At 42.0% G+C, this 24,107-nt stretch overlaps 1 protein-coding gene across 1 annotated transcript in view; it reads left to right on the top strand.

Annotated features, from left to right (window-relative positions):
- The first annotated feature begins 16,310 nt into the window (after window positions 1-16,310).
- The window catches only part of NOTCH2 (notch receptor 2), a 174,234-nt gene continuing 166,437 nt past the window's right edge, over window positions 16,311-24,107 (top strand). The window contains exon 1 of the mRNA XM_080800930.1: window positions 16,311-16,610. Coding sequence (XP_080657056.1) covers window positions 16,538-16,610 — 73 coding nt within the window. The 5' untranslated portion in view covers window positions 16,311-16,537. The remainder of the gene's footprint in view (window positions 16,611-24,107) is intronic.

The raw sequence follows: 24,107 nt of genomic DNA on the forward strand, positions 1-24,107 counted from the left end.
CCTTCTAAGCTTTAGTAATACTTAAGCTCCATGGTACGGTAGCACCTTACAAGGCCCTATATCATCTGGCACTTGTGTCACACTCCAGCCTTTTCTTCGGCTCTTTGAACCTAAGCAACACTAAACTACTTGTAACTCCTGCCCCAAGAGTGTGCCATGCTTGTTTGTGCCTCTGTGCCTTTGCTTATGCCATTCCTTTTGCCTAGAATGCTCTCCACCCCTACACCCTTCCTGCTGCTCCATCTGTGGCAGTTTACTTTCACTGTCATAACAAATTACCACAAACTTAGTGGCTTACAAATGACACAAGCTTGTTATCTTACTTTTTTGGAAATCGGAAGTCTGAAATGAGTATTATGGGACCAAGACCAATGTGTTGCCAGAGCTGTATACTTTCTGGAGTTTCTAGGAAAGAATCTATTCCTTGCTTTCTCTAGCTTTTTGAGGTTTCCCATATTTTTTGGCTGATGGCCATGTCAGTTCAACCCCTGCTCCCATTGTCACATAGTCTCTGACTCAGACACTCCTGTCTCCCTTTTATATAAAGATGTTTATAATTACTTCACATTTGCCCAGATAATCTGTAATCTTTATTTCTTCCCTGAAAAAATTTTTTTAAGATTGTATTTATTTATTTGAGAGAGAACATGAAAGAAAGAGTATGAGCAGGGGGAGGGGTAGAAGGCAAGGGCGAAGCACCCCTCCCCCCGCCCCCACACTGAGCAGGGAGCCTGACACAGGGCTGGGTCCCAGGACCCCAGGATCATGACCTGAGCCAGAGAAAGACACTTGACTGACTGAGCCACCCAGGTGCCCCTCATCTTCCTTGAATTTAATCACATCTGCAAAATCTCTGTCACTAAGTAAGGTGACATATTAATAGGTTTAGGACATGGACATCTTTGGGGAGTCATTATTCTACCTACCATACCATGCACCTCCAGTTTATCTCTTAAAGCTCAGCTCAGATATCACTTTTTTTTGAAGCATCCTCTGCTAATCCTCGCACTCAGAGCTAGTCACCATCTATTTTGTTTCCTATACATCCTACCATCACTGAATGGATTAGCTTGTATTGCGTATATTAATTTTTTGAATATGTCTATCTCTGTACTATACTTAGAGCTCTTGAGAGAACAGCTTATTTATCTTTGTATTGCCAACACCTAGCATAGTGCATGACATATAAGCCATGTTTATTTTAAAAAATTGAACGTGCTAGACATTGTGATGACCTGCCCCTATTTCCCCTCAAGTCACATGGGCTTCCTAATCTCTCTTGATCATGCCATTCCTTTCCCATCCTCATCTATCTGTAATGCCTTTCTTTTAAGTTTTCTGTTTTATGAATCCTTACTCATCCTTCAAGGAACAAATTAAAAAGATTTTTCCTCTGTGATGTCTTTTGTGATCTCTTCAAGACAGAATTAATCACCTCCTCATTTGCGGTGCTAAAATATTTTGTAAATATCTGTATTTCATATCTCACACAATGTTTCACTTGGTTATATACACATCTGTTCCTCTACAGCAGTATACAAGGACCATATCTTGTTAATACCAGCACAAAACACGTTCTCAAATATTTATTAACTTAAATTGAACATATGAACAAATCAGCATGGGGGATGGGCACGGAAGGCAATAGAAATGAACCAAAGATAAAGGATGCCCTTGAGTAAAGAAAAGGAAGGAGGAGGAGACTGAGAAGACACTTGTAAAGCATGTTCAGAAGACTCAAGGAAACAGAGTGTGATGAAGACCAGAGTCTGAATGACCTCTAATTAAAGAGGAGAGTGTGAGCAATGGTACCAAATGCCACTGAGATGCTGACCTTGGAAATCAATGAGAAAGGCTGCTGGACTTGACCTCTAAGAGATCCTAAGGGCTTTAGGAAGCACAGCTTTGAGAGTACTCAGCCAGGGCCCTGGGTCTGCTCCTGTTTTAGGTTAGGGGAGGAAGGATCTCCAGAAGATAAATGACTTGAGGAAAAGGAAAACCAGACTTCTTATCCAATCACCCTGATGAATGCCTGAGGACATAAACCCCATAGTACAGTTCCAGGTCAGGTTGAAAGTCTTGGTTCTTTCAACTGATACAGTTGGATCAAAGTACTGGGAGGTGTGGGTGGTTCTTTTTTTTTTTTTTTTAAGATTTTATTTATTTATTTGACAGAGATCACAAGTAGGCAGAGAAGCAGGCAGAGAGAGAGAGGAAGGGAAGCAGGCTCCCCGCTGAGCAGAAAGCCCGATGCAGGGCTCGATCCCAGGACCCTGGGATCATGACCTGAGCCGAAGGCAGAGGTTTAACCCACTGAGCCACCCAGGTGCCCCAGGTGTGGGTGGTTCTTAAGGAATACAGGGACCAATTTGACATGTTCCCCTATGATTTCTAACAATGGGGCACATTCAGCTTGGCAGTCTAAGAATGCCTTAGAATTAAAGGCAAATGTCTAGTCTGGCTACAGACTTGAGAGGAATTTCCCTTCCATGGAGCTTTTCTGGATATTGGGATTTCTCTGTATGAGGCATTTTCTGACCCAGTGGACCAATATTCTCCTGCCTCTGCCTGCCTTGAACCAAGTTCTGTTTTCCACCAAAACTGCCTTTTACAACCTATGTCCCATTTGGCTAAACTTTGTGGCCAGCTGTCTGTCCTGACCCATGCTACACTTAATCTAGACACACTCTTATGCCTACCATATTCCTGGGTTTTCTTCCCAAATTGATTTCACCTAGCATTTAGCTCTGTGATCTGCCTCTGTTGTGTCCTAAATCAAGCTACTCTGGTCTGACAGGTCATGCATACTCAACAGGAATAAGAATGATTCTCAGGGGGTGAAAAACAACTTAATTTTTTAACATATAAAGTACAGATGTAAACACAAAACATCAACTGATAAAACAATATATCTGTGGTATTATGTGGAAGAGCACTTTAAAAATGTCTGAAAAGTCTCCTTAGGAGGGCTATAATGAAAAAAAAAAAAAAGGTTCAGAAACACCATGTTAGGTAATGAAGCTGAAATTCAAGCCACAAGAAGAACACAAGAAGTGTGGATAGTGAGGAAACAGAGTGGTTACCTGACTTTGTAGATCATGGAGAAGATTCCAAGCTAGCAAACAAATTTTGAGAATTTATTATGTGCCCTGAGCTATGTGAAACCCATAAGCTTCTCCTTATTTGAGTCTCAAAGTACCTGTTTCTTGCAGGAACAATAGCAACATTTTCCATTGAGACAGTAGCCCACCTACCTCCTCTCTGCTACAGCACCTTTTATGCTAATCATGTAGTTGGAGGCAACTCCTCATTCACATTTTGCAACATAAGAAAATGAAAAACACAGTCCAGCTTGTGTTTGTAGAAGCTCCTTTCATGGCAGCCTTTCAACGGGTTGGGCAATTTAAAAGATGCAATTGTAATCATGACTAACTCATTAAGATGCTTGAGGGAAATCTGAACATCCTTAACCTACTTTTGAAAAGAGAGGCAAGGAAAATACAGGATTGGGAATAATCCAAGGAAAACAATTTCAAGTCTTTGGACAATAGACTCTAAAACCTCCTTAGCTGGGCTTGAGGTAGGCTAGGACACGAAACAAAATGTTGCTCAAAGGAAGCCCAGCAATCATTTGTGTCTACTTGTTCTCCTAGAGTATCATCTTTATTTGGTTGATTATTTTGACTTTTAAAATACTCTTCTTGGTTCTCTTATAGCATTCATTAAGAATTTATCAACAAGTCTTTGCATTTTATCTTAGTCACATTGTCTATGCTATGTACTCATCTCCTGTGTTGACTCCTAAGCTCTCCTCTCCTGCTTTCCTTCTCTTGCAATGAGTGCTGAAGCAGAGATGACACTGTTGGGGTGGAAAGCTGACGGGGGAAGATGGATGAGCCACAGCGTCCACTTAGAATCTAGCGCCAACTCTTGGCAGCTTATCCGTGGTAAATCTTGTTTTCAGCTTCTTGTTGACTTTATCACCCACTTTGTGTGCTTAGCTCTCTGATGGATGTTATCATCAACTCTGTTTATTCAGAATGCCAAGAGCACCAGTTGAGCAGGGAAATATTCAGGAAAACCTACTCTTCAAGTGTCAAGTTGACCAGAAAAGAAAAAAAAAATCATTGTTTTATTGAATTTGGCTTTGCTTTATAAATAAACAATCATTTATATTTTGTCAAGCTAGTCGTGCCTGTAGTCATGGTCTTATTCCTCCTTTTTGGTCATACTTGGTGCTCCAAAAGGAAAAGAAGGAAGTAAGGGAAGATTTTTAATACACTGCTTTGAGTGGGAGTGACTTTACGGGATAGGGAAGGTCTGCTTACGTGCTTGAACTGGAAAGGGCCATAGACTACAAGGAGAATCAGGATAAGGGACACTGATGGATAATTAGGCAGCTTTTCCAGATCAGGGTCATTTTCACATCATAGCCTCAATATATTTTTTAAGTTTTGTAAATTCTTGGAACATCAAACATACCATTTGAATAATTTCCTTGATATAGTAGATATTTGTAGGCTACTTTGGAAATCCGGCCACCCTGAACTTAGTCCCTGATGTAACATTGGCTGACTCTATAAATTTCAGCCTCTTCATTTCTCCAAGATGACATAAATAATGGAAAACATAGAGACTTTGGAATTATTACAACATGGATTCATCTATTCCTACCACTTATTCATCCCACCCCTACCGCTTATTAGCTTGTTGAGCTTGGATAAGTTGTTTAACTTCTTTGAGCCTCAGTATCTTTATCTGCAGGGTTTAAAAGAAATTTTTTTTGAGTGTAGTTGACACACAATGTTACATCTTTATTTGTTAAATGGAGATAAAGACATCTACCTTGTAGGAGTGTTGTGAGGATCTAATGGGATCATGTATGTAAAACACCTAGCATATATGAATCACTGAAAAATGACTAGTCTCATAGGGATATTTACACCCAGAAATGGAAAAGGCTAGGTGATAAAAGGCCTGGGGGTTCTGAGCTCACTAGCAGCTAGATGCTTTCATAAGATGATGGTATCATTAGAGAATGAGGAGAATGCAAGCTGGTCACATAGACATCCAGGCCTGTTTTATTTCTGGTCACCACAGCAATCAGGAAGTACAGGGGTAAAGCAGAAAGAGAGGGAGGGAAGGAAAGGGAGAGCAAGAGCAAGAGAAGCATCGAAAGGATCTGTTATTCCTAAAGGCAGAGAATCGCTCGCATTCCTTCAGCAGTAGGACAGGAATGAAAGGTAGACACCTGCTGGTGGTATGCTCACCAAGCCAAGCGACCAACGTGTTTCCTGCTCAGTCTCCACAGATGTTGATCTTTAGCTCAGGATAAGTCCCTTGGAGAGTATTTTGCCGAAAGCAAAAAAGGCAGCTGCATAACTGCCCAGTCCATGGAGCGGACACATTGGTGTGTCATCAAAGAAAGAGAGAGTCGTGTGAAATAAAAGTCTGTGGTTCAACCTCTCAGTCAGAGAGTCAGAGGGCTGTGAGGTAGCATGTTTGACCCTTGCTCAAGAATGAAGTTTGTCTTTATGTCCTCCTCCTCTTTGCCTGCCTACCCACTCCTTGGTTCCATTGGGTAGGCAGTGGGTGTCTACCTAAATCACTACTTATTTATTGTGTCCTATGTACCCAATATTCATTCAACACATCTGTATTGAATGTTTTGTATGAGAATAACAAAAATAATAAATAGACCATGTACTCAAGAAGGTCCCAATATCACAATCATATGTTCAACTAGTTGTTAAATGGTATGTATAATATGCAGAAGCCAATAGTGGGGGGACACAGGGAAAGGCCCAACAAATCTAAAGAAGGCTTCACAGAAGAGATGACATTTGAGCTAGGATTCCAAAGGTCAAGGGAAAGATTGGGTGGAGGAGAGAAAGGAGCAAGGGCATGCCAGGCAGAGGAAAGTGAGTGCGTAGTGCTGAAGAGCACATGAGCCCACGGCGGGTCTGGGGACCGGACTATCGTCTGATGTTTTTGGAACATAGGCTGTGCAACACCGGGGCAGGGAGAGGAAGTAAATGTGGCCCGAATGCCAGCGGTTTTCTGTGTCAGCTTATAGAGTTTGGGTGCTAACTACAGGGAATAGGAGCCACTGGTGGGTTTTAAGTACAGAGTGATAGGGTTATACTTATATTTTGGGTAGTCCTCTGGGTTTCAGTATAGTGAATGTACAAAGGAAGGTGAGACTGAAAGCTGGGAGACCAGTTGAGAAGATCATCAATTGCGTCAAGTGCTGAAAATGGTCAAAGAGGATGAGGACTGAGAAGGAGTTCATTGCATTTGGCAGCTGAAGGTCTTTGGTGACACCTAAAAGTAATTTCACTAGAATAATTTAAGCAGAAGCCATGTTGCTAACCCAGTGGTTCTCAAACTGTTGTCTCCAGACCAAAGGCATCAGCATCACCTGGGAACTTGCTAGAAATGCAAACTACCCAGCCTCATCCCATACCCCATCACAAAGCTCTGGGAGTGGAGTACATCCTGGGTGATTCTGATGCACGCCAAAGTTTGAGAACTACTGGCCTGAACAAGTCTTTCTCCATCTCTTCTGTAAGCAGTCCTTATCAGGAACCAGCTCTTCCAAAACTGAGCTGATGCCCTAAACACTCATCAATATCATGGTTTCTCAGCTCTCTGAGTTAAGTTGTTCCCTCTGTCAATCGTATGCTTTTCCAACCTTCTCTCTGTATGGATATGTAGATAGTCTCTAACTGGCAATATTGAACTCATTGTTTAGTGCCTAACTCAAACGCCACTGAAATCTTTCTAATTTCTTCCAGGCAACCCTTCAATGGATCCTCTTGCACACATCCCTATTGTGGCATTTATTTTACTGTACTGTATTGTTTGATTTACTGTCATCCCCACTAGCTAGAAGCTCCTCAGGAGCAGGGACTGCCTGGTTCATCTCTATATCCCCATTGTTTTCACATAGTAGATGCTCAATAAATGTAGAAACAGAAAGCTGTAATGGGTTGAGGAAGTAAGAACAGCCAGGGAGAAACTACTCTTTTAAGAGGTTTATGAGTGAAAGAGAAATTTGTTTGAGTCTACAATAGATAGTAATTGTGTGTGGGCACACGTGTGCATTAAGGCTGGAAGAAAATTGTTGGGGAGAGGACCAGATCTATAGAAGGGAAGAAATGCATGACAATGAGAGTGGGGGCAGTTGGATAATGAATGGCAAGATGGCTTTGGAAAAGGCAGGAGGGGATGAAATCAACATCAGTGCAGAAGGATTAACATTGGAATAAAGGAAAGACTTGTCTCTGAGATAGAAGGGCAGGAAGGAAAGGTGGGAATATAAGACCTAAGTTGTAAGGTTAAAGGAGAGAGGTTGGGGAGCTCTTTGTTGGTCTGCCAATTTAGAAACGGGGAAGGCTAGGGACAGTTTTACAGGGGAGGGGATATTTGAGCTAGGAGATGTCTTTATTGAAGTGGGAAGTGAGGCCTATTGCTGGGGAGGAAACGGAACAGAAAGAGGGAAAGAGGCCGGAGGAGAGTGGTAGAGGCCTGCACATGCCTTAGAGGGGGGGGTGGGGTAGTGAGGTTAGGGAGCAGCAGTGGGGTAGGGGTATTCTTTGGTGCTGATGCATTATAGCTGCTACAGCCCCCCCCCCCCATTCACTCCACTGTCTTTGGCAATGGGAGCACTATGGGTGGACTGTCCTCAGGTGCTGTCTCTGCAATACAATGGATGATTCTGGATACAGATCCCAATACCAACACAGAAAGCATTTTAGCTCTACCTATCAATGCTGGAATATAACACAGACAATAACAATATTACATAGGACAACTATGTAGCAACACAGGAAAAGATTTAAGATATATGAATTAGAGCTTAGAAGCAGGATACAAACTATATGTATGTCATGATTACAGCTCTGAAAGGTGCATATGAAGCAACACCTGAATAAAATATACCAAAATGTTATTAGCAATGGTATTATAAGGGATTTTCCTTTAATTAAAAAAATTATATTTAAATAAAAATATGGAAATAAATAGAATTGGTTCTTCCCCTACTGCCTTTGTCTTTTATTAGATATGTTTAGAAGAGAGTATTTAAAAATAAACAGTTGTAGTGTGGAACCAACCTGTAGAATTGTTTGAGCTTCTCTCATCGGAGTGGCAGAGGCGGGGACAGGAAATCCTTGAGTTGTTCCGGGGCCTGTGGCTGGCAAGCAAGAGACTGGGCACCATGCTGTAGGGGAGCACAAAGTAGGTATGTGATCAAGCCCTTGTTTCAATAAACTTGGGAGACCAGGCTTACAATAAATGATTAGTGGACAACTTATTCCGTGCTTAGCTAAGTAGTCCAAACAATGGGTGGGGTTGAGTCTCTGAGGCAGAGACCTGAGGGCAGGCATACAGACTTTGCAGAAGTCACTTGTGTGCTACTGGAGGTAGTCAGATGAACCTGGGCTGTGCCTCTGACTAGCAGCTGTGTGCTCTTGGGCAACTTCTCAGGCTTCGCTTTCTGCCTGTGACATGGGAATCCTCATACCTACTGATAAGTTGGCTGGAACATTACGAACAGTAAAGCAGATAAAGTGCTTAATACAGTGCCTAACTGACAGCGCTCCATTAATATGTCCTGCCATTATCATTATTAACGTGATGAATGTTATTATTATCCATAAATAATACGATACGATAATGCGATAGAGGGAATGACTTTTACTTCTTTGGAGGGAATTCAGGGAGGTGTCCCCAGGGTGCTTCTCTCTCACCTCTAAGAGCAATGCTATGAGTTCACTCCAGGACTTCAGGACGGAAGAGGGAAATATGCAAGGAGGAACTCCATGTTGGTTCTTCTTTTGCGTGTGTTTGTGCTACTTCCCGCCCCTCCCCCCGCCAAACAGGTGTGTATTACTCCAGAGCATGCTTTCCCCTTCCTCTCCCACTCTTTTGTTTTTCTTCTTTTCAACTCTTCTTACTTCCCTTTTCTCCTCAAGACCCCAAGGAGTGGATAAGGAACTACACTATCTTTTGCATATTCTGAGTTTGCTTTTTGAAACTTGAAGGCTGTCTCCTAGTTGCAGCTTGTAGAGTTTACTTAAATCAGTCTGTGTGCCTGCTATTCGTTCTTCCCCTTAGAGAGAATCTATGCCCCCAACTGCTGCCTTTAATAAATACTTTCAAATGATAGTCATCTGTAGACAGGCAAATCTTCCAGACCATAAAAGTTCAATTAAGGAAGGCTCTTTTGAGGTAACTATATCTTGCAAAAGAAACCAACAGAGGTGTGAACTGTCCACAGGGCCCTTCTAGGCAATGAGGTGTATTTTCCTGGACTCAGATGTAGATCTTAACGTGGGAACCATTCTGTCTTGCTAGCATCTGTTCTTCTTTTCTTGCTTAGACATTTAATAAGTGGGATAAAAGGAAAAAAGTCAAAGTTTTGCAAGAAAAATGCTTAGACCAGTGGTCTGAGCAAGAGAGCAGAGTGGTCATATTACATTATTCTTAACAAAAATAAAAATGATTAAAAACAAAAACAAGTTAGTATCCAGATCAGGTACAACCACCACTCACCTTCTGAATTCCAATTTTATATTCCTTCCCACATTCATGAGTGATAATAATGTACTTTCAGCTTTGTTGGAAACCCTATTTGTATATTTTACCAGGTCATTACCTTCAGCACCAGATACCTGCTCTGAGCCCAGCAATTACCACCTCTGTCTCTGCACACATTAGTACACATACACACCACTGATTTGTACTTTCCTATAAAATTACTCTTTCCCTTTTTAATTAGAATGTTTTCAGAAGCAAACCCTATCGTTAAGGCCATGTACGCTTCCATTATAAATACCTGTTGCCAGCCATTAATTATCTCCTGATGAATTACTTTAGAAGATTTTTTAATGCTTACTTTAAAAAGTGAGATTTATTTTCCTTACTTGTGATGCCCCCCCTTCATACTTAGTTAACCACTTTGAATTCCACATAATAAGAAAATGTTCCTTTTTCTTCTGCTTCAAGGGACTTAGATGTGATCTGTCCTCAGATAGGATGAAGATTTTTTTTCATACTTTAAGGTGGAAACTTTCTGTATGCTGGGACCTCATTGCTCAAGAATTTCTTGGCTTATTGTGAGAGAAGAATATAAGAATGTTGGATAGAAGCACCTGGATAGTCTCTGAGAACAAAACACCTTAACATTGCATAAATATCTACAGTTGCATAACCATTTTAGTGACTGAAGCACTGCGAGTCATCCAATAATATTGTGGTTTGATAATTACACAGTTGTGGATTTATGCTCCTTTTGAACTGGGGAGCCGTCCTGTGCATACAAACCAATCCTTTTTTGTGTCATTATATATAAAATGCATATGTCGATTTAGTAATTGAATTGTAACACCTCCCAGCATAAAATACTTAGAAAATTTTAAGTTAGGTAGTGTTAAAGTGAGGGTTCCTGTAGGTAAGCTTTCCTACTTACCTCATGGATGGCAGAGAATTTTGGATTTTTTTTTTTTTTTAAGATTTTACTTATTTATTTGACAGATGGAGATCACAAGTAGGCAGAGAAGCAGGCAGAGAGAGAGGAGGAAGCAGGCTCCCTGCTCAGCAGAGAGCCCGATGCAGGGCTCCATCCCAGGACCCTGGGATCATGACCTGAGCTGAAGGCAGAGGCTTTAACCCACTGAGCTACCCAGGCACCCCAGATTTTCCTCTTCTTGACATCAATTACATTGAAATAGTCACATTCCTAAAAGGGCAACAATATGTCAGGAAGCCCAAATTATAGTTTCCTATATTGTTTATACCCTTAATCAGAGCAGAGACAATTAGTTGAAGAGTTGATTGGCTCCTAATTCTCAGAACTAGTTTGAATCTTAAGATGAGCTCCTGTCTTCTGGAACTTGTCCTCTGTTTGACTGAAACTGGTGGACCTTTCAGAGTGTGGGTTTTTATTTTGCACTTACTCTATGCTCCATGCAAGACAACCAACCAACTGCTGTGGGGTTTATAAACATGAATAAGAGACAGTTCCTGTGTTCAAACTGTCCAGTTTGTATAGGCCACCTCAGTTCATTCATATCTTGTAGGCTGGGGACAGGATGAAATGAAAGTAGCCTTAGAATTAATCACAATGCTCTCTACTTTCCCACAGCCCCATGCTTTTTCTCTGTTGTATCTATGTTATTTGTATATTGGCCTTCCAGAATGTACTCTAATCTCCAGAGAACAGGGGCTGGTTCTTGTTCTCAAGTCTATTCTCTCTATATGTCTGTATTGCCACAGAGTCAAGGATGTGCTTTGCAGAGGGTAGGCTCTCAAAAAATGTATTTAAATCAAAGAATGTATTTGCTTGCTTGGACTTCCTAATTACGGTGAGTCAGCTTGCTTTGTACCAGTATTGTGGACTTCACCAATATGGTGAAACTGATGGACCTCTGCCCAGAGTTGCTCACACTAAAGATGGTCTTGGATGTGCTTCATTACTGTTGCAGGAAGAGACAGTAGAATGAGACTGAATAAGCAGTCAGAAACAGCAGGAGTTTTGTCTCAGCTGTCATTAATTACTTATTTGACCTTGGGCAGGGCACTTAAACTCTATCTCAGTCTCTTCATCTGTGAAATGGGGGATAATAATGACTGGCTTGGCTGTTTCCCATGACTGCTTTGTGAATCAAATGAGATAATATATTTAAAAGTGTTCTGAAAAGCCTAAAGCACTGCACAAGTACAAGGTATTATTTTGCAAGGAAGTCTTCCTTTTAATCCTTGTTTCCACAAACACATAACCCAGGTTCCTGGGTTATGTGGTGAGATGTGTAGAGTAGCTCACCCTAAGCTGATACGTACACCAGAATCTTCTCTTTTCTTTTCTTTTTAAAGATTTTATTTACTTTTTTTTTTTTTTTTTTTTTGAGAGAGAGAGAGCCAGGGGTGAAGGGCAGAGGGAGAAGCCCACTCTCCGCTGAACAGGGAGCCAGATGCGGGACTCAAACCCGGGACTCCAGGATCATCACCTGAGCTGAAGGCAGACACCTAACCAACTGAGACACCCAGGCACCCCCATCAGAATCTTTTCTTCAACATCTGTAGCATTTAACTGATCCAGCCTAGGGTTCTCCGAAAGACTTAGACAATTATGCAGCTTTCTCCAATTCATACATATATGTCCTTCATTCAGCATTTATTCAAACATATTATGAGCACTTATGTGTACTACTGTGAGAGGAACTGGGGCAAAATGGACAACATAGGATCTCTGTCTTTGAGGGGTTTGGAAGCCTATGGGATATGAGAAAACAGACTTGAGAACAAGTAAGTGCTTAATTCTGCATTTGTTTTGAGAGGCAATTTTACCTGAGTTTTAATGAGTAAAGGCATCTATGTATATTTTTAGTTTTGACTAAAATGAAAACTAGTGCTGGCCTTATTCATGTTTTTCTACTGCTAATGGTCTGTAGGTTTTATTGGGCCCCAGAGACTGAGGTTTTTGTTTTGTTTTGTTTACTTCAGATGAAAGTTTGGGGGATCCCATTTTTCTTTGATTCAGTATTGTTATGAAACTTTAAGAAATAGCAATAGCTAATTAGTTATGGGATTACCTGAATAATTTCCTGCCAATTTTTCCTATAAAGTAAGAATTGCTTCGATTAGAGGCACTGTCCTGGGGAAGACCATTCCCAAGTCCAGTAGAGTAATTAAACTGAAGAGTGCATTTGGGGCTGACATTTCTAGGCAGATTCTGGCATTTCATATCCTTGGCTGCTACTCAAGCTTTGAGACACCACCACATGACCCCCTGGATCCTGACAGGGATTAGGAAACTAGTCACCTAACTGCACACAGTAGAATTTTGGCTTAGCTTCGGGGAGAGCTGAACAGGAGAAAGTAATTTCCGTGCAATTCCATCCTGCTAATCAGTTAGGGTCCTAAAGTAATCAACAGCTGTGGGGCTGCTCCACCTGAACATAACTCTTCTCTTTCAGCTACATCGATCTCTTGCCATTTTTATCTCCTCTACCAAACCTCCTTTTCCTTCTCTTGTGTTTCCTATATCTGAGAATAGCCCATGATGCTCCAAGATACTGAGGTCATTGCTGATTCCTTGACCTACATTTCCTCTCTCATCTAAGCAATTACTAGACTTAGGAGCCAATGCCCATCTTTTCTGCATCCCCACAGCTCCTGCCCAAGTTTCTATCTTGGGGGGACAGGCTCAGGTCTTTATTGTTTGCCTGCCTCTACTTGTTCCCTAAGTCTGAAAAAGCCTTAGACCTCTAAACATGAGATATCTCTTCTCTATGGGATTAATCTTTTGGTTCTTTAATTTTAGTCCATCTCTTGAGGTTTTCCTGGAAGCCTTCCCTGCCCACTCCTAGGCTGGGACAGGACTCATAGTCCATCAGCTGTGAACCCACAATATTCTACCTGTCATACTGGATTTTCATTGTTGGTCACTGGTCTGTCTTTATCCCTCAGCTACTCACATAGGATTTGGCCCATGGTAATATTCACCAAAATGCTACACGATGAGTCCAAACTCAGTTTGGACTGAGTTGTTCTCCTCTCTTAGTCTTTGCCAACTCCAGTTTTCCACTTGATTTTCAGCTCCCATTTTGTTTTGTTTTGACTCCTTTATATCCATAGCTTCCTTCAAAATATGTCTTTTAAAACACTTCTTTGGTCATAAACTTCTCCTACTTTGATTCATAACATCTAATCTTTATTCCCCTTGTCTTTGTGGCAATGTATGTAAGTTTAAAATGGTAACAAATCCAACAAAAGTTATATGTGAACATAATAATTGTTTTTCTTAAAACAGTCACCTTGGGAAACTGCACACCTATTTTAATTAGTCAAAGCCACAGTCATTTCTGGAGCCACTCTTTGGGGATGAATACCTTCACATTTTTCTGAATATATTTTAATAGTGACACAGTTAGTCTTTGCAGGTGATGTTTAAAATTTGTATAGAGCCAAGTCACCATGAACTATATTTAGTGAGTAAAGAGAATGCTCTAACTGGTAACTCTATGTGTCAACAACTAAAAAGTAATGTTATTATCTTTCTCTGAACATATTTGCACAAGGGAAATTCCAAAGCTATTTTGACTAATTATGTTATTTTTGAAAAGAGTTTCTAGCATCCCAAGGTGACTACTTTCAATAATAGTACTTGCTTTTTTATTGTAAAGTGCTTATTCAAATCCAGTTTGGAACTTCATAAGCCTCTAATACCTCTTCTTGTACTTGTGTAGTGTTGTTCTGTAGACACTGGGAATCAATAAGGCCATGATCTTTGCCCACAAGGACCTCCTAATTAGTTGAGAACACAGAAATACCAACAGTCTTGTGTAAAAAATAGGCATTTTAATAAGATAAAGAAGCAGTACAGTGGAGAGACTGTCTGTGAGGGGGAGGAATTTGTTACAGTGTCAGCAAAGCCTTCTCAGGACTGAAGGATTAATGATGATTAGAAGTTCACTAAAAGAAGGAGGGAAGGGGATGATAAGAGTCCTTCCAAACCAAGGGAACAGAAGGTACAGAGGCTGAAACAAGAAGACATGTTTGGGGAAATCTCAAGTCGTTCAATACTGTTATTGTGTAAAGTTCACAATGGGGGCAGAGAGGATGAGAGATAGGGCCCAAAGAAGTAAAGGCCTGTATTTGCTGCTTTTTTAAAAAAGTTTGGACTTTATCCTGTAAGAGGCAGGAAAAGTTTCTGTGTGTAGGATTTTCCTTCCCAGTAGGATTGTAAACTCTCACATCCAATTAGCCACATAGGTTTGCATCCCACCTCTCACCCCCAGCCCCCAAGATTGTCTCAGATCCATCTCTTCCTTTCCATTCTGACATTTACCTCATTAGTTCGGGCCATCATCTCCCCATGCCTGGAGTGTTTCACAAACTCCCGACTGGTCCCTGGGCTCCAGTTCACCTTCTGCTCCTGACAATCAATTTTACACAGGATTATCAGAGCAACTTTCCTTTCCATCAAGTCTCACTCCTGTTCAAAAGCCTTCAGTGGTTTTCTATGATCTGAGAGAGATAACTACACCTCCCCCTTCTCAGTTGGTCCTTCAAGATCTTACCAGTCTGGTCCCAATCCTCCTTCCCTCCTTGACTCCTATCACTGCAAATAGTGCCAGAACTCATCTGCTTATTCCCTTATCTGTACCTTTGCTTTTATGGTGGCTGTCCCCTGGAATGTTACAACCACACAAACCTTTTTGCTTGTTCTGTTCTCAGCTGTTTTCTTTTACAAATAGTAAGCCCACATATACTCATGCTTGATCATATTCCCCACTCTCCTCCCTAGAAGTAACCACTATTCTGGTTATATTTTATTACTATATACTGCATGGTATGCATCCATAAATAATATATAGTATTGTTTTGAAAAAATTTAAACATACATAAATGATACTCTTTATATCTCCTTTTGCATTGAGCTTTTCACTGTCATTTTATTCTTGAGTTATCCCTACTGAATATATGAATATAGTCTCATCTATTGCTGTATTTCATTTTATAAATATGCCATATATTATTCATGGGTGGGGTTTAGGCTGTTTCCAATTGTTGGCTTTTACAGGGATTTGGGGTGTCATATATGTCAGTTGTTGGCTTTTATAAACAATGTTACAATGAATATCTTTAGCAAAGCAGGATTCTCCTCAAAAGTGACTAGTGCATCCTCCGACTGTAGTATGATCCCATTGTGCTGAGGACAGTGATACGCAAAGTAAGGCAGTTAAAGAAATACTTGCTAAATGAATGAATGAATGAATGAATGAATGGCGTAGCACACAACTGGGGTTGATGGCCTTGTTCCTTTTCAATGGGCTTGGCGCCTGAGCCCCCATTTCCTTCTTTGACAGCGCTGGTCCTTCTCTAGCGCACTCCTCCAGCTGGCCCGGGAGTGTGTGTGAGTGTGGGTGTGTGGGGGCGACACCTATCTCACGGGAAGGGGTCTCTCTCTCCCGGCAAGTTCACGGTCTCGGCAACCCTAGCGTCTGAAGTTCAGGGTCCTAACACCCACCTCCTTCGACAGAGGCCCAGCCCAGCGAGGCAGTCCAGCGCCGACTGAGTTAAGGCGCGTCGAGATCAGACGCGGGCTGGAGAAGGCTTGGAGGGGCAGTCGGAGGACTCGTAGTAGATCCCTCCGCGCGCAACTCGGGCCGGCGCTTCTTCCTGCGGGAAACCCCTGGGTGCCGAAGGCGGCGGGGCCCGGCCGTGGCGACAGGGGGCGGGGTTTGCGGTGGGAGGAGGCGGCCGAGGCGGAAGGACACACGAGGCTGCTTCGCTGCACAGCCGAGAAAGTTTCAGCCAAACTTCGGGCGGCGGCTGAGGCGGCGGCCCAGGAGCGGCAGACCTGGGGTGCGGGCAGTGGGGCCACTTACGCCTGAGCTTCAGGGCACAGCTCGAGGCCGTGAGCCGCAGAAGCAGGAGGAGGAGAGAAAAGAGTGGGGGACCCTCTGTGGGGACCCCCTCCTCATGTGGATCTGCGCAGGCGGAGGCGGCGGAGGAGGCGACCGAGAAGATGCCCGCCCTGCGCCCCACTCCGCTGTGGGCACTGCTGGCGCTCTGGCTGTGCCGCGCGGCCCCCGCGCGTGGTGAGTATCGGGCCGAGGGGTGCTGTCCCCTGTGCCGGGGCCCGCGCACCGCCACCCCGGCCCGACCGGCCACCTGGGGCGATCATCCCCCCCCTCCTTTCCGTCCTCCACTCTGCGAGGAGGCCGGGCTCGAGTGAGGCCACTCGGTTCCCCAAAGTTTGGACACCGTCAGGGCCTCCTCCTCCGCACTCCCCGCCGCCTCCTAAGCCCCGCGGCCGGTGGCCCCACACACGCCTCCTCGGCTGAAGGGGGCGCGGGCCGCGAGCCTCAGAAACTCGTTTTCCCAGGCGATTGAGTTCGGGGAGTTGGGCTCTTTTGCCCTTTGATTCCGCGTTTCCTGGGGTCGAGGGAGAGAGCCGAGTGCCGGCTGCGCGAGACGAACCCTCGCCGGCCGGGGACCGCAGATGGGCTGAGCAAAGGAATGCCAGATTCTGGCGTGGAGGGAGCGGGGGCAGGGCCTCCGAGCTCTCAACGGCTTGTACCTCCGCTGCCAGACTTAGCTCTGGCGGAGGGAGGCACGCAGTCCGGGTGGGTGGGTTTGGTTTGGACGGGGATGGGGTTTCGTGGTGCGCCAGAGTCCTGACACTGCGAATCCCTGCTCCAGATGAATCCGGTGTGACTTTGAAAGGTGGAGGCAGGAGCAGTAGGCAAACTGGTGTGGCTGCATGCTGAGCCACATGATTTAAAAATCTCGACTGCTGTTATTCTTTCCGAGGCGCTGAGCTCGGGCGCTGTTTCAGAGTCCTGTGTCCAGCCCCAGGAATGTGGTGTGACGATCACCAACTCCTCCAACCTGGCAGCGGCATTTGCTGCTCTTTTGGCATGGTTGGGGGTGGGGCAGGGGCGGGTGAGGAAAAGTGGATACGTTAATTCAAAGTGCTTCCTTGGAAAGCCTCTTTATGGTTGGATATGAGCAGCAGTCTTTCCGAACACGGTTGGACCGAGGAAAGGGAAATCGAATCACGTCTTATCCATCCCACCCATAGTTTTAGATTCCGATTTTCTTCAGACTGTTTAGTAGAAACAGCTTGGGTTTTGGAGCCCTTTGTAGTCCTGGGTTCAAATCCAGCTCTGCCACCAACCAAATGGGAATGAAATTACCCAGCTAATAGGGTTAATTAAGAGAATGTATATTAAACCCGTGGCATATAAGGTATTCAGAAAGTACTTTCAGGACAGGGCCGTGTTTTATTTTTAATGAACTCTGCTTCCAGTGGGTTGGTAGCTTTTGCATGTTTGTTAAACTGAGATTTCTTCTTTTCCTAGCCTAATCCGAGGAAGTTTTTACCTTTACCAAAAAAAAACCTAGTACATGAGCTATGTCTTTTTGCAAAGAAAAGGTTAAAAAGATGATGAGCTTCAGAAAAATTTGCTCTTTGTTCATTGTTAACGGACAGTTGGATTGCCAATCACAGATGTTTAAAAGAGAACACGTTTTTTGTTTGTTTTAATCTTTTTATCACAGTACTGAGTTGTTTATCACCAACCAGGTACTTCTTGGAAAGCTCTAATTCCATGCACCACTATGTCCCTAAGGATTTCAGAAGTGGACCAGGAGGCCGTGTGATGATGAATCAAAAATCATTGTTTCAGAATCATTTAACGAAATAGGATGGCATTTTTGCCTTTCCTTTTTCTTTTGAGTAAAAGCTTGACTGTAAGTGTAGATTTATGATAAAAAGGACTATAAACAATGGGCTAGTCTGAGGATTACAATGCTTGGTTTCTACCATTAACTTGGTTTAGTAAATAACTTAATCTTCGTGGTAGGTACTCTCCTCACTTATGAAAAGAACTGAAGAAATAATCTTAGAGAGTTGGAGGGAATAATAAATAGGACTGCAAAGCATTTATCAAAAATTAAGTGTTAAATGGTAAGATCGATGTCAGAAATTGGATTACTTTGACACGTAAGGCTTCTCTCATTCTAGGACCTCAGTAATAGAATGATACCCTCTTTTATACTTTGGTACTGATGACGTATTGCTATTACCAGCGAGCTTTAACGTGGACAAGTTGAATGTTAGTTACTTCAAAGGACTAGATATGGATATGTTGATTTTTAGACAGGTGTTCTTCAGATGCTAAACTACTGCAATAAAATATTTTAAAAACCTGTTTTTTGGGGGCACCTGGGTGGCTCAGTGGGTTAAAGCCTCTGCCTTCGGCTCAGGTCATGATCCCAGGGTCCTGGGATCAAGCTCCACATCAGGCTCTCTGCTTAGCAGGGAGCCTGCTTCCTCCTATCTCTCTCTCTCTGCCTGCCTCTCTGCCTACTTGTGATCTCCGTCTGTCAAATAAATAAATAAAATCTTAAAAAAAAAAAAAAACCTGTTTTTTGGTATAAATCTTAAATCTTTTGCAGAGTCTGGTAGTGAAGGCTTCTTGAATCTTCCTGATCTGTTATCATTGTGTTTTTGTCAAGGTACCAATTACAACACATTCTTCCCAATTTTTGAGTGTTCCTGTATTTGGGATTGTGGCCAGTTGTTAATTTAAATATCATTGAGTTCCTAAGGCAAGAAGCAGTCAACCCATCTGTCTGATTGTCTAAATACCTCTTGCTCCTTATTTTCTTTTGCTTTGTAATGGGAAGTGATTCCCTGGTTTGAAGCCTGCTCGATAATTTCTCAGCAGAATTCTTCTCTTGCTTTTAAAAAAAGAAATCACAAAGAGCAATTTTTTTTTCTTTCAGTTGAGGATGAAGTTTATCCTAACACTATTTTTCTTTTTTCTTTCTTTCTTTTGGTTCTTTCTATATTATTATTCTTTGGCAGGGACAGGGTGGGGGTGGTAGAGGGAGGAGGAAGGAGAGTGATTATCTCTTGTCTTTCTTTTCTTTTTTCTGATGTTTTGATTTTTAAAAATATTTACCCACATCTCCTTGTCATCCCACTGTGCTATTCCCACTCTACTGTCTCTTCCATGGGCTTCCTGTGGTATAGAGGAGTAAACGTTCCGTTTACCTGAATTGTATTTGCTGACTTCAGGACCTTTAGAAAATGTTTAAATTCAGTGGGATATGCTTGGATGCTTCAGAGCAGCCTTACAATACATTTTAAAAATATCACACCCGCAGAAATTCTATTTTGCCCACAAAATTTGCATTGATCTAGTTCCCACTCTGATGCCATTCCTGGTGGTTCTTCTCCTTACCCCGTCCCCTGTGATAGAAGGAGGCTCCATGTCCTGGCTGCATCAAAATCAGCTGATGATCAAAATCAGACTCAACACCCAGGGATTCTGATACAGCCAGTCTGAGAATCTTGTGTTTTTCAAGGTTTACAATAACTTGTTGGAACCCACTGATAGTTCATTATTCTGCCTTGAAGTGTATATAGTGTGTATATGGGGGTCTTTCCTTCTTATTTTTAATAATTTCCAGGATTAATCTAGCCTTAGCTATACCAGAGTTTTAACCCTCTATCAAAGATTTTTAAAATTGTTAATATAAAATCTGTTGAGTATAATGCCATTTCTTCTTGTTCTTCTGGACACAATGGGTTTCCATTGTCTCTTTAGAAGGGCTTCATATATTTGAAAGATATATTATAAATCCTCTCCCAGATCCTTTTCTTTTCTGTTGTCCTTTTTTCTTCAAGCTTCATTTATATATATAATTTTGGACTCCCTTTATTTATCCTTAGTGCTTTTTTTGAGTAAAAAATCCTAAGCCATGATTTGAGTGAAAATATAGTAAGAGATTTTTACATTTTCCTTATATTATGTTTCCATTTGTTATTTAAGTCCTTGCTTTCTTGACATTTCTGTCTGGATGCAACAACTTGAATGTTTCATTTTCCTCTTCTTTTCCTTTTTTGCAAATGACTTGAAACCAAAAGGTTTTATTTTCTTCTACTCTGCTGTTTGTATTGGTCTACCATATGTATAATATTTTGGAAAGATCACTGGACTAGGAGCCAGAATACCAGTGTTCTCCTCCAGGTCTATATTTAATTAGTATTGTAATCTTGTGAGAGGGATTTTGGTCCTCCATTTGCTCAGGTATGTTGTCCATAGTCACTGAGCCAATTAGAGTTGAGACTAGAATCTCTCCTTTGGTCCTCAGTCCAGTGCTTCCTCCACTCTCCACACCACTTCTATCTTTTGTACAAATGAGCTCATGTACATGAAAACACTTAGAACATCCTCAAGTGCTTATTGTTAGTGTGTACTTCTTGAGGAAGAGAATTGTGTTTTTTCATTTATGCATTTTTTTCCTAATGCCCTTTCCCTGTACCTGGCACAGTGTCTTGGCATTTAATAGACATTCAATAAATGTTTGTTCAATTGAACAATTATTTATAGTCATTTTCTTATTCTAGATTACTATGGTAATCCAAGACAGGTTTTTTTTTTTTATAGTATTTTCAAGAGTCATTGCTTACCTTACATTTGGGGAAAAACCAAATTTTTCCCTTCCCCAGATGTTTTATTTAAACTTGCCATTTTGAAATTCTGTGTGTGTGTGTGTGTGTGTGTGGTTTCTTCTCTTTTTTTTTTTCTGATCACTTCTGCAAATCATAAAGGTCACTTTGACTTTGGAATTTAACCTCAAAGGCGCTGTCATCCACCCCCTGCCTCTCACTTGAGCTGTTTCTACTGTTTCCTGTATTACTATATAACTAGATCAGCAATTTCTGTTATTTTGTTCAGAGTTGCCACACTTTATTGTAATTTGGTCATTTGGGGGATTATTGGAATGGTATTTTTAAAATTAGAGTTAACTAAGTTTATGTTTGTTTTGATGATTTTTTTGAGGTTTTTAAAAATTTCCATTATGAGCTTGGTATTACAAACTAGTATTAGATGAAGAGTATATATACGTTTAGTAAATTTTTTTTTTCCTACCAAGAGAGTTCCCTAAAAGCCACTACCACAAACAAAACTCTAAAGATGGGATGTGATAAGTAAAACCTTGAGAGAACCATATAGTGCCTGAGCTATCTCTGCAACAAGGTTTACTCCTTGAGGGGAGGTACTACGTCACACACATCCCTTCTCTGGTTGATAAAGCTTGTTTGGCATATGCCCAGCATGTAGAGTCATCCAAGCAACAGGTCGGCTTTGTTACAGCACCTGTGACTCCTGCTCTGTCCTCCCCACATTTGGGACATTCTGGAGGAGAGGCCGATGGTGAGTCAGGGGTGTGTCTTTACGCTCCTTTCTCCTTTGAAAAGAAAAGATCAGTTGGAAAGATGACCCCACCTATAGACTTTTATACTATCTCTTTTTATTAATTAATGGATAGCTGAAATTTTCCTCTTTGTTGACTTATGTGTTGGCAGAAACTTTAAAATCCATCTAGTCCTTCTAATCCTTTCCATGCTGGATCTGCTCCTCTTACAACATCCTTGTCAAGAGGTAGCCTGCCTTTGGAGGCAGCTTAGTTTATCTCTGGATAACTCTGATTTTTAGAAAGATTTTCTTATATTCAGTTGCACTCTGTCTCCATATGACTTGTGCCCCTTGGCATCTTCTCAGGAATTTGCCTTACAGAGTCCTGAGTCTTGCGTGAGTAACAAGGATCCAAAGGAGTACTCTTCACTGAATTAATACCTACCCCTCCATAAAAAGAGTTAGACCTAGTGAGGGGCATGAAGATGATTCCATCTGGGGTGTTTTCCTGGAGATTCCGATTCAGTGGGTCTGAAATAATGTCTGGGAATTTGTATATTTAAGAAATAGCAAGTTAATTTATATATTAGGGAAGTTTGGAATCATTGCAGAGTGAATGCAGAGAAACCAAGGATTTTTTTGGTTTATTTTTGTTTGTTTGTTTGTTTGTTCTTTGATAGTACTAGAGATAGGTTGCTTTGCCTGGGTCTTGTAGTCATTTTCTACCCTTGAAAATGCTTGCTTCTTGCTAAATGCCTAGCTTGCTGGTGAAGTTGCTCTGGTATCCCCATAAGGCCAGTAAAGTTGTTTTGTCTTAAAAAAATAATCTACAAACTATTCAGAATCTTAGGGCTGCTGTGTATGTGTTGTATATGAATTTGGTGAAAGCCTTCTTATCCCTTCATCAGAATGTTACCAGAGATGCCAGAATACGTAGGTGTTCACTGGTTTTTTTGGTGTCCACTATGGAATTCTGTCCTACTCCTTGTGATGACACTGCCTTTGAAGATGTCTCCTTTTTCACTTGTGAACACATACCTGGTATCAGGGATTTCCCTCAGATGTGTTAGTGCAAAGAGATAAAGCCCACTCATTTCAGTAGTCCTGCCCTCGGGCTGTCTGGGCTGCTGCGGCAGATGGAATAAGGAAGGGAGAATAAAAAAGGAATCAAGGGTCTCTTGAGCAGAACAGAGCATTCTGTTAAGAAGGGGCCCAGGAGTGCTCCTCTGACAAAGACACTTAATGTTGCTGTCCTTTATAGGATCTAGAAAGTGACTTCAGATCTGAAAGGATAGACTCAGGGCCTGTGGATGGACAAACTGCAGTTTTCATTTGTAGTGGTAGGTTTGCTGTAGATCTGTGCTTTCATCCTTTCCTTTTTGAGACAGATACTAGTTGTGTGGCAGAAAATATGTTGTGACCTTAAAAAGAAGAGTAAAGCCAAGAAGAGGGGATGATAAAAGCCAGAGCTTGGAGTGTGAGAAGTGAGATAATTATTGCATTTATTTGTATGTGTAAATATGTAAGCTTCCATATAAGACTCTGGTAGGAGCCCTAGCTGTTGGCTCTGAGATTTATTATCTTTGTAGCTCTTCTGTCCCAGTGATGTATCAGGGAGGATTGTGGTGTGGTTATCCTTAATTTGTGTGTTTCTTCATGTGGTAGGGAGTACAGGGTACTTTGCTTTTGTAGATATGTGGGAATCTTTTGACCAAGCAGAAGATAGGGCCCTGCCCCCAAGGAGCTGACATCATTGTGGAGATAAAGCAGATGAGCACACAATTAGGAATATGAAATACATGTCATTTAAGTCACTTATCTACAGTCTCAGAAAGCAGTTTCCTGCAGTTGGGGTGACTAAGAGCTGTAGGATCTAGGGGAGTAAGCTGCAAGTCTACTAGGGAATAGAGACTCCTAGCACACTCTTGCTAGAACTTAACTTGGGGAACAGATAAAGGCCCCTTTGTCTGGTGGGGGTCTGAATGTAAATTTGGCATATGTTGTGGTATCTATTATGTCTGTCAGTAGGTTTGTGGCAAGAGAGAGGGCTGGTCTTAGTCCTGGATGCCAGGCCTGATCTAGAACAAGTTAAGGTGGGGATATCTTCTTTGGAAGATCTAGTTCTCAGTGGCAGTAGCTGAAGGAACTTCTTGTCATGGCCAGGCAATGACTGAGGTACAGTATGGACACACCCAGAGCTGCTGCCTCAGGTGGCATTGATTAATCATACTAACATCTCCCTCACCCACTGTGCTTGTCTTGGCAAAGCCCTGTTCTACCAGCTCCTCAGAGATGGTGTTTTACTAGATATGATTGAACAAAGTCTTGGGGGGGTCATTTTACTGTCCTTTGCCACTCTTGAACTGCGGGTCAGTTGCA

This window comes from Martes martes (assembly GCF_963455335.1).
Source record: "Martes martes genome assembly, chromosome: 4".
In the NCBI taxonomy this organism is placed as follows: Eukaryota; Metazoa; Chordata; class Mammalia; order Carnivora; family Mustelidae; genus Martes; species Martes martes.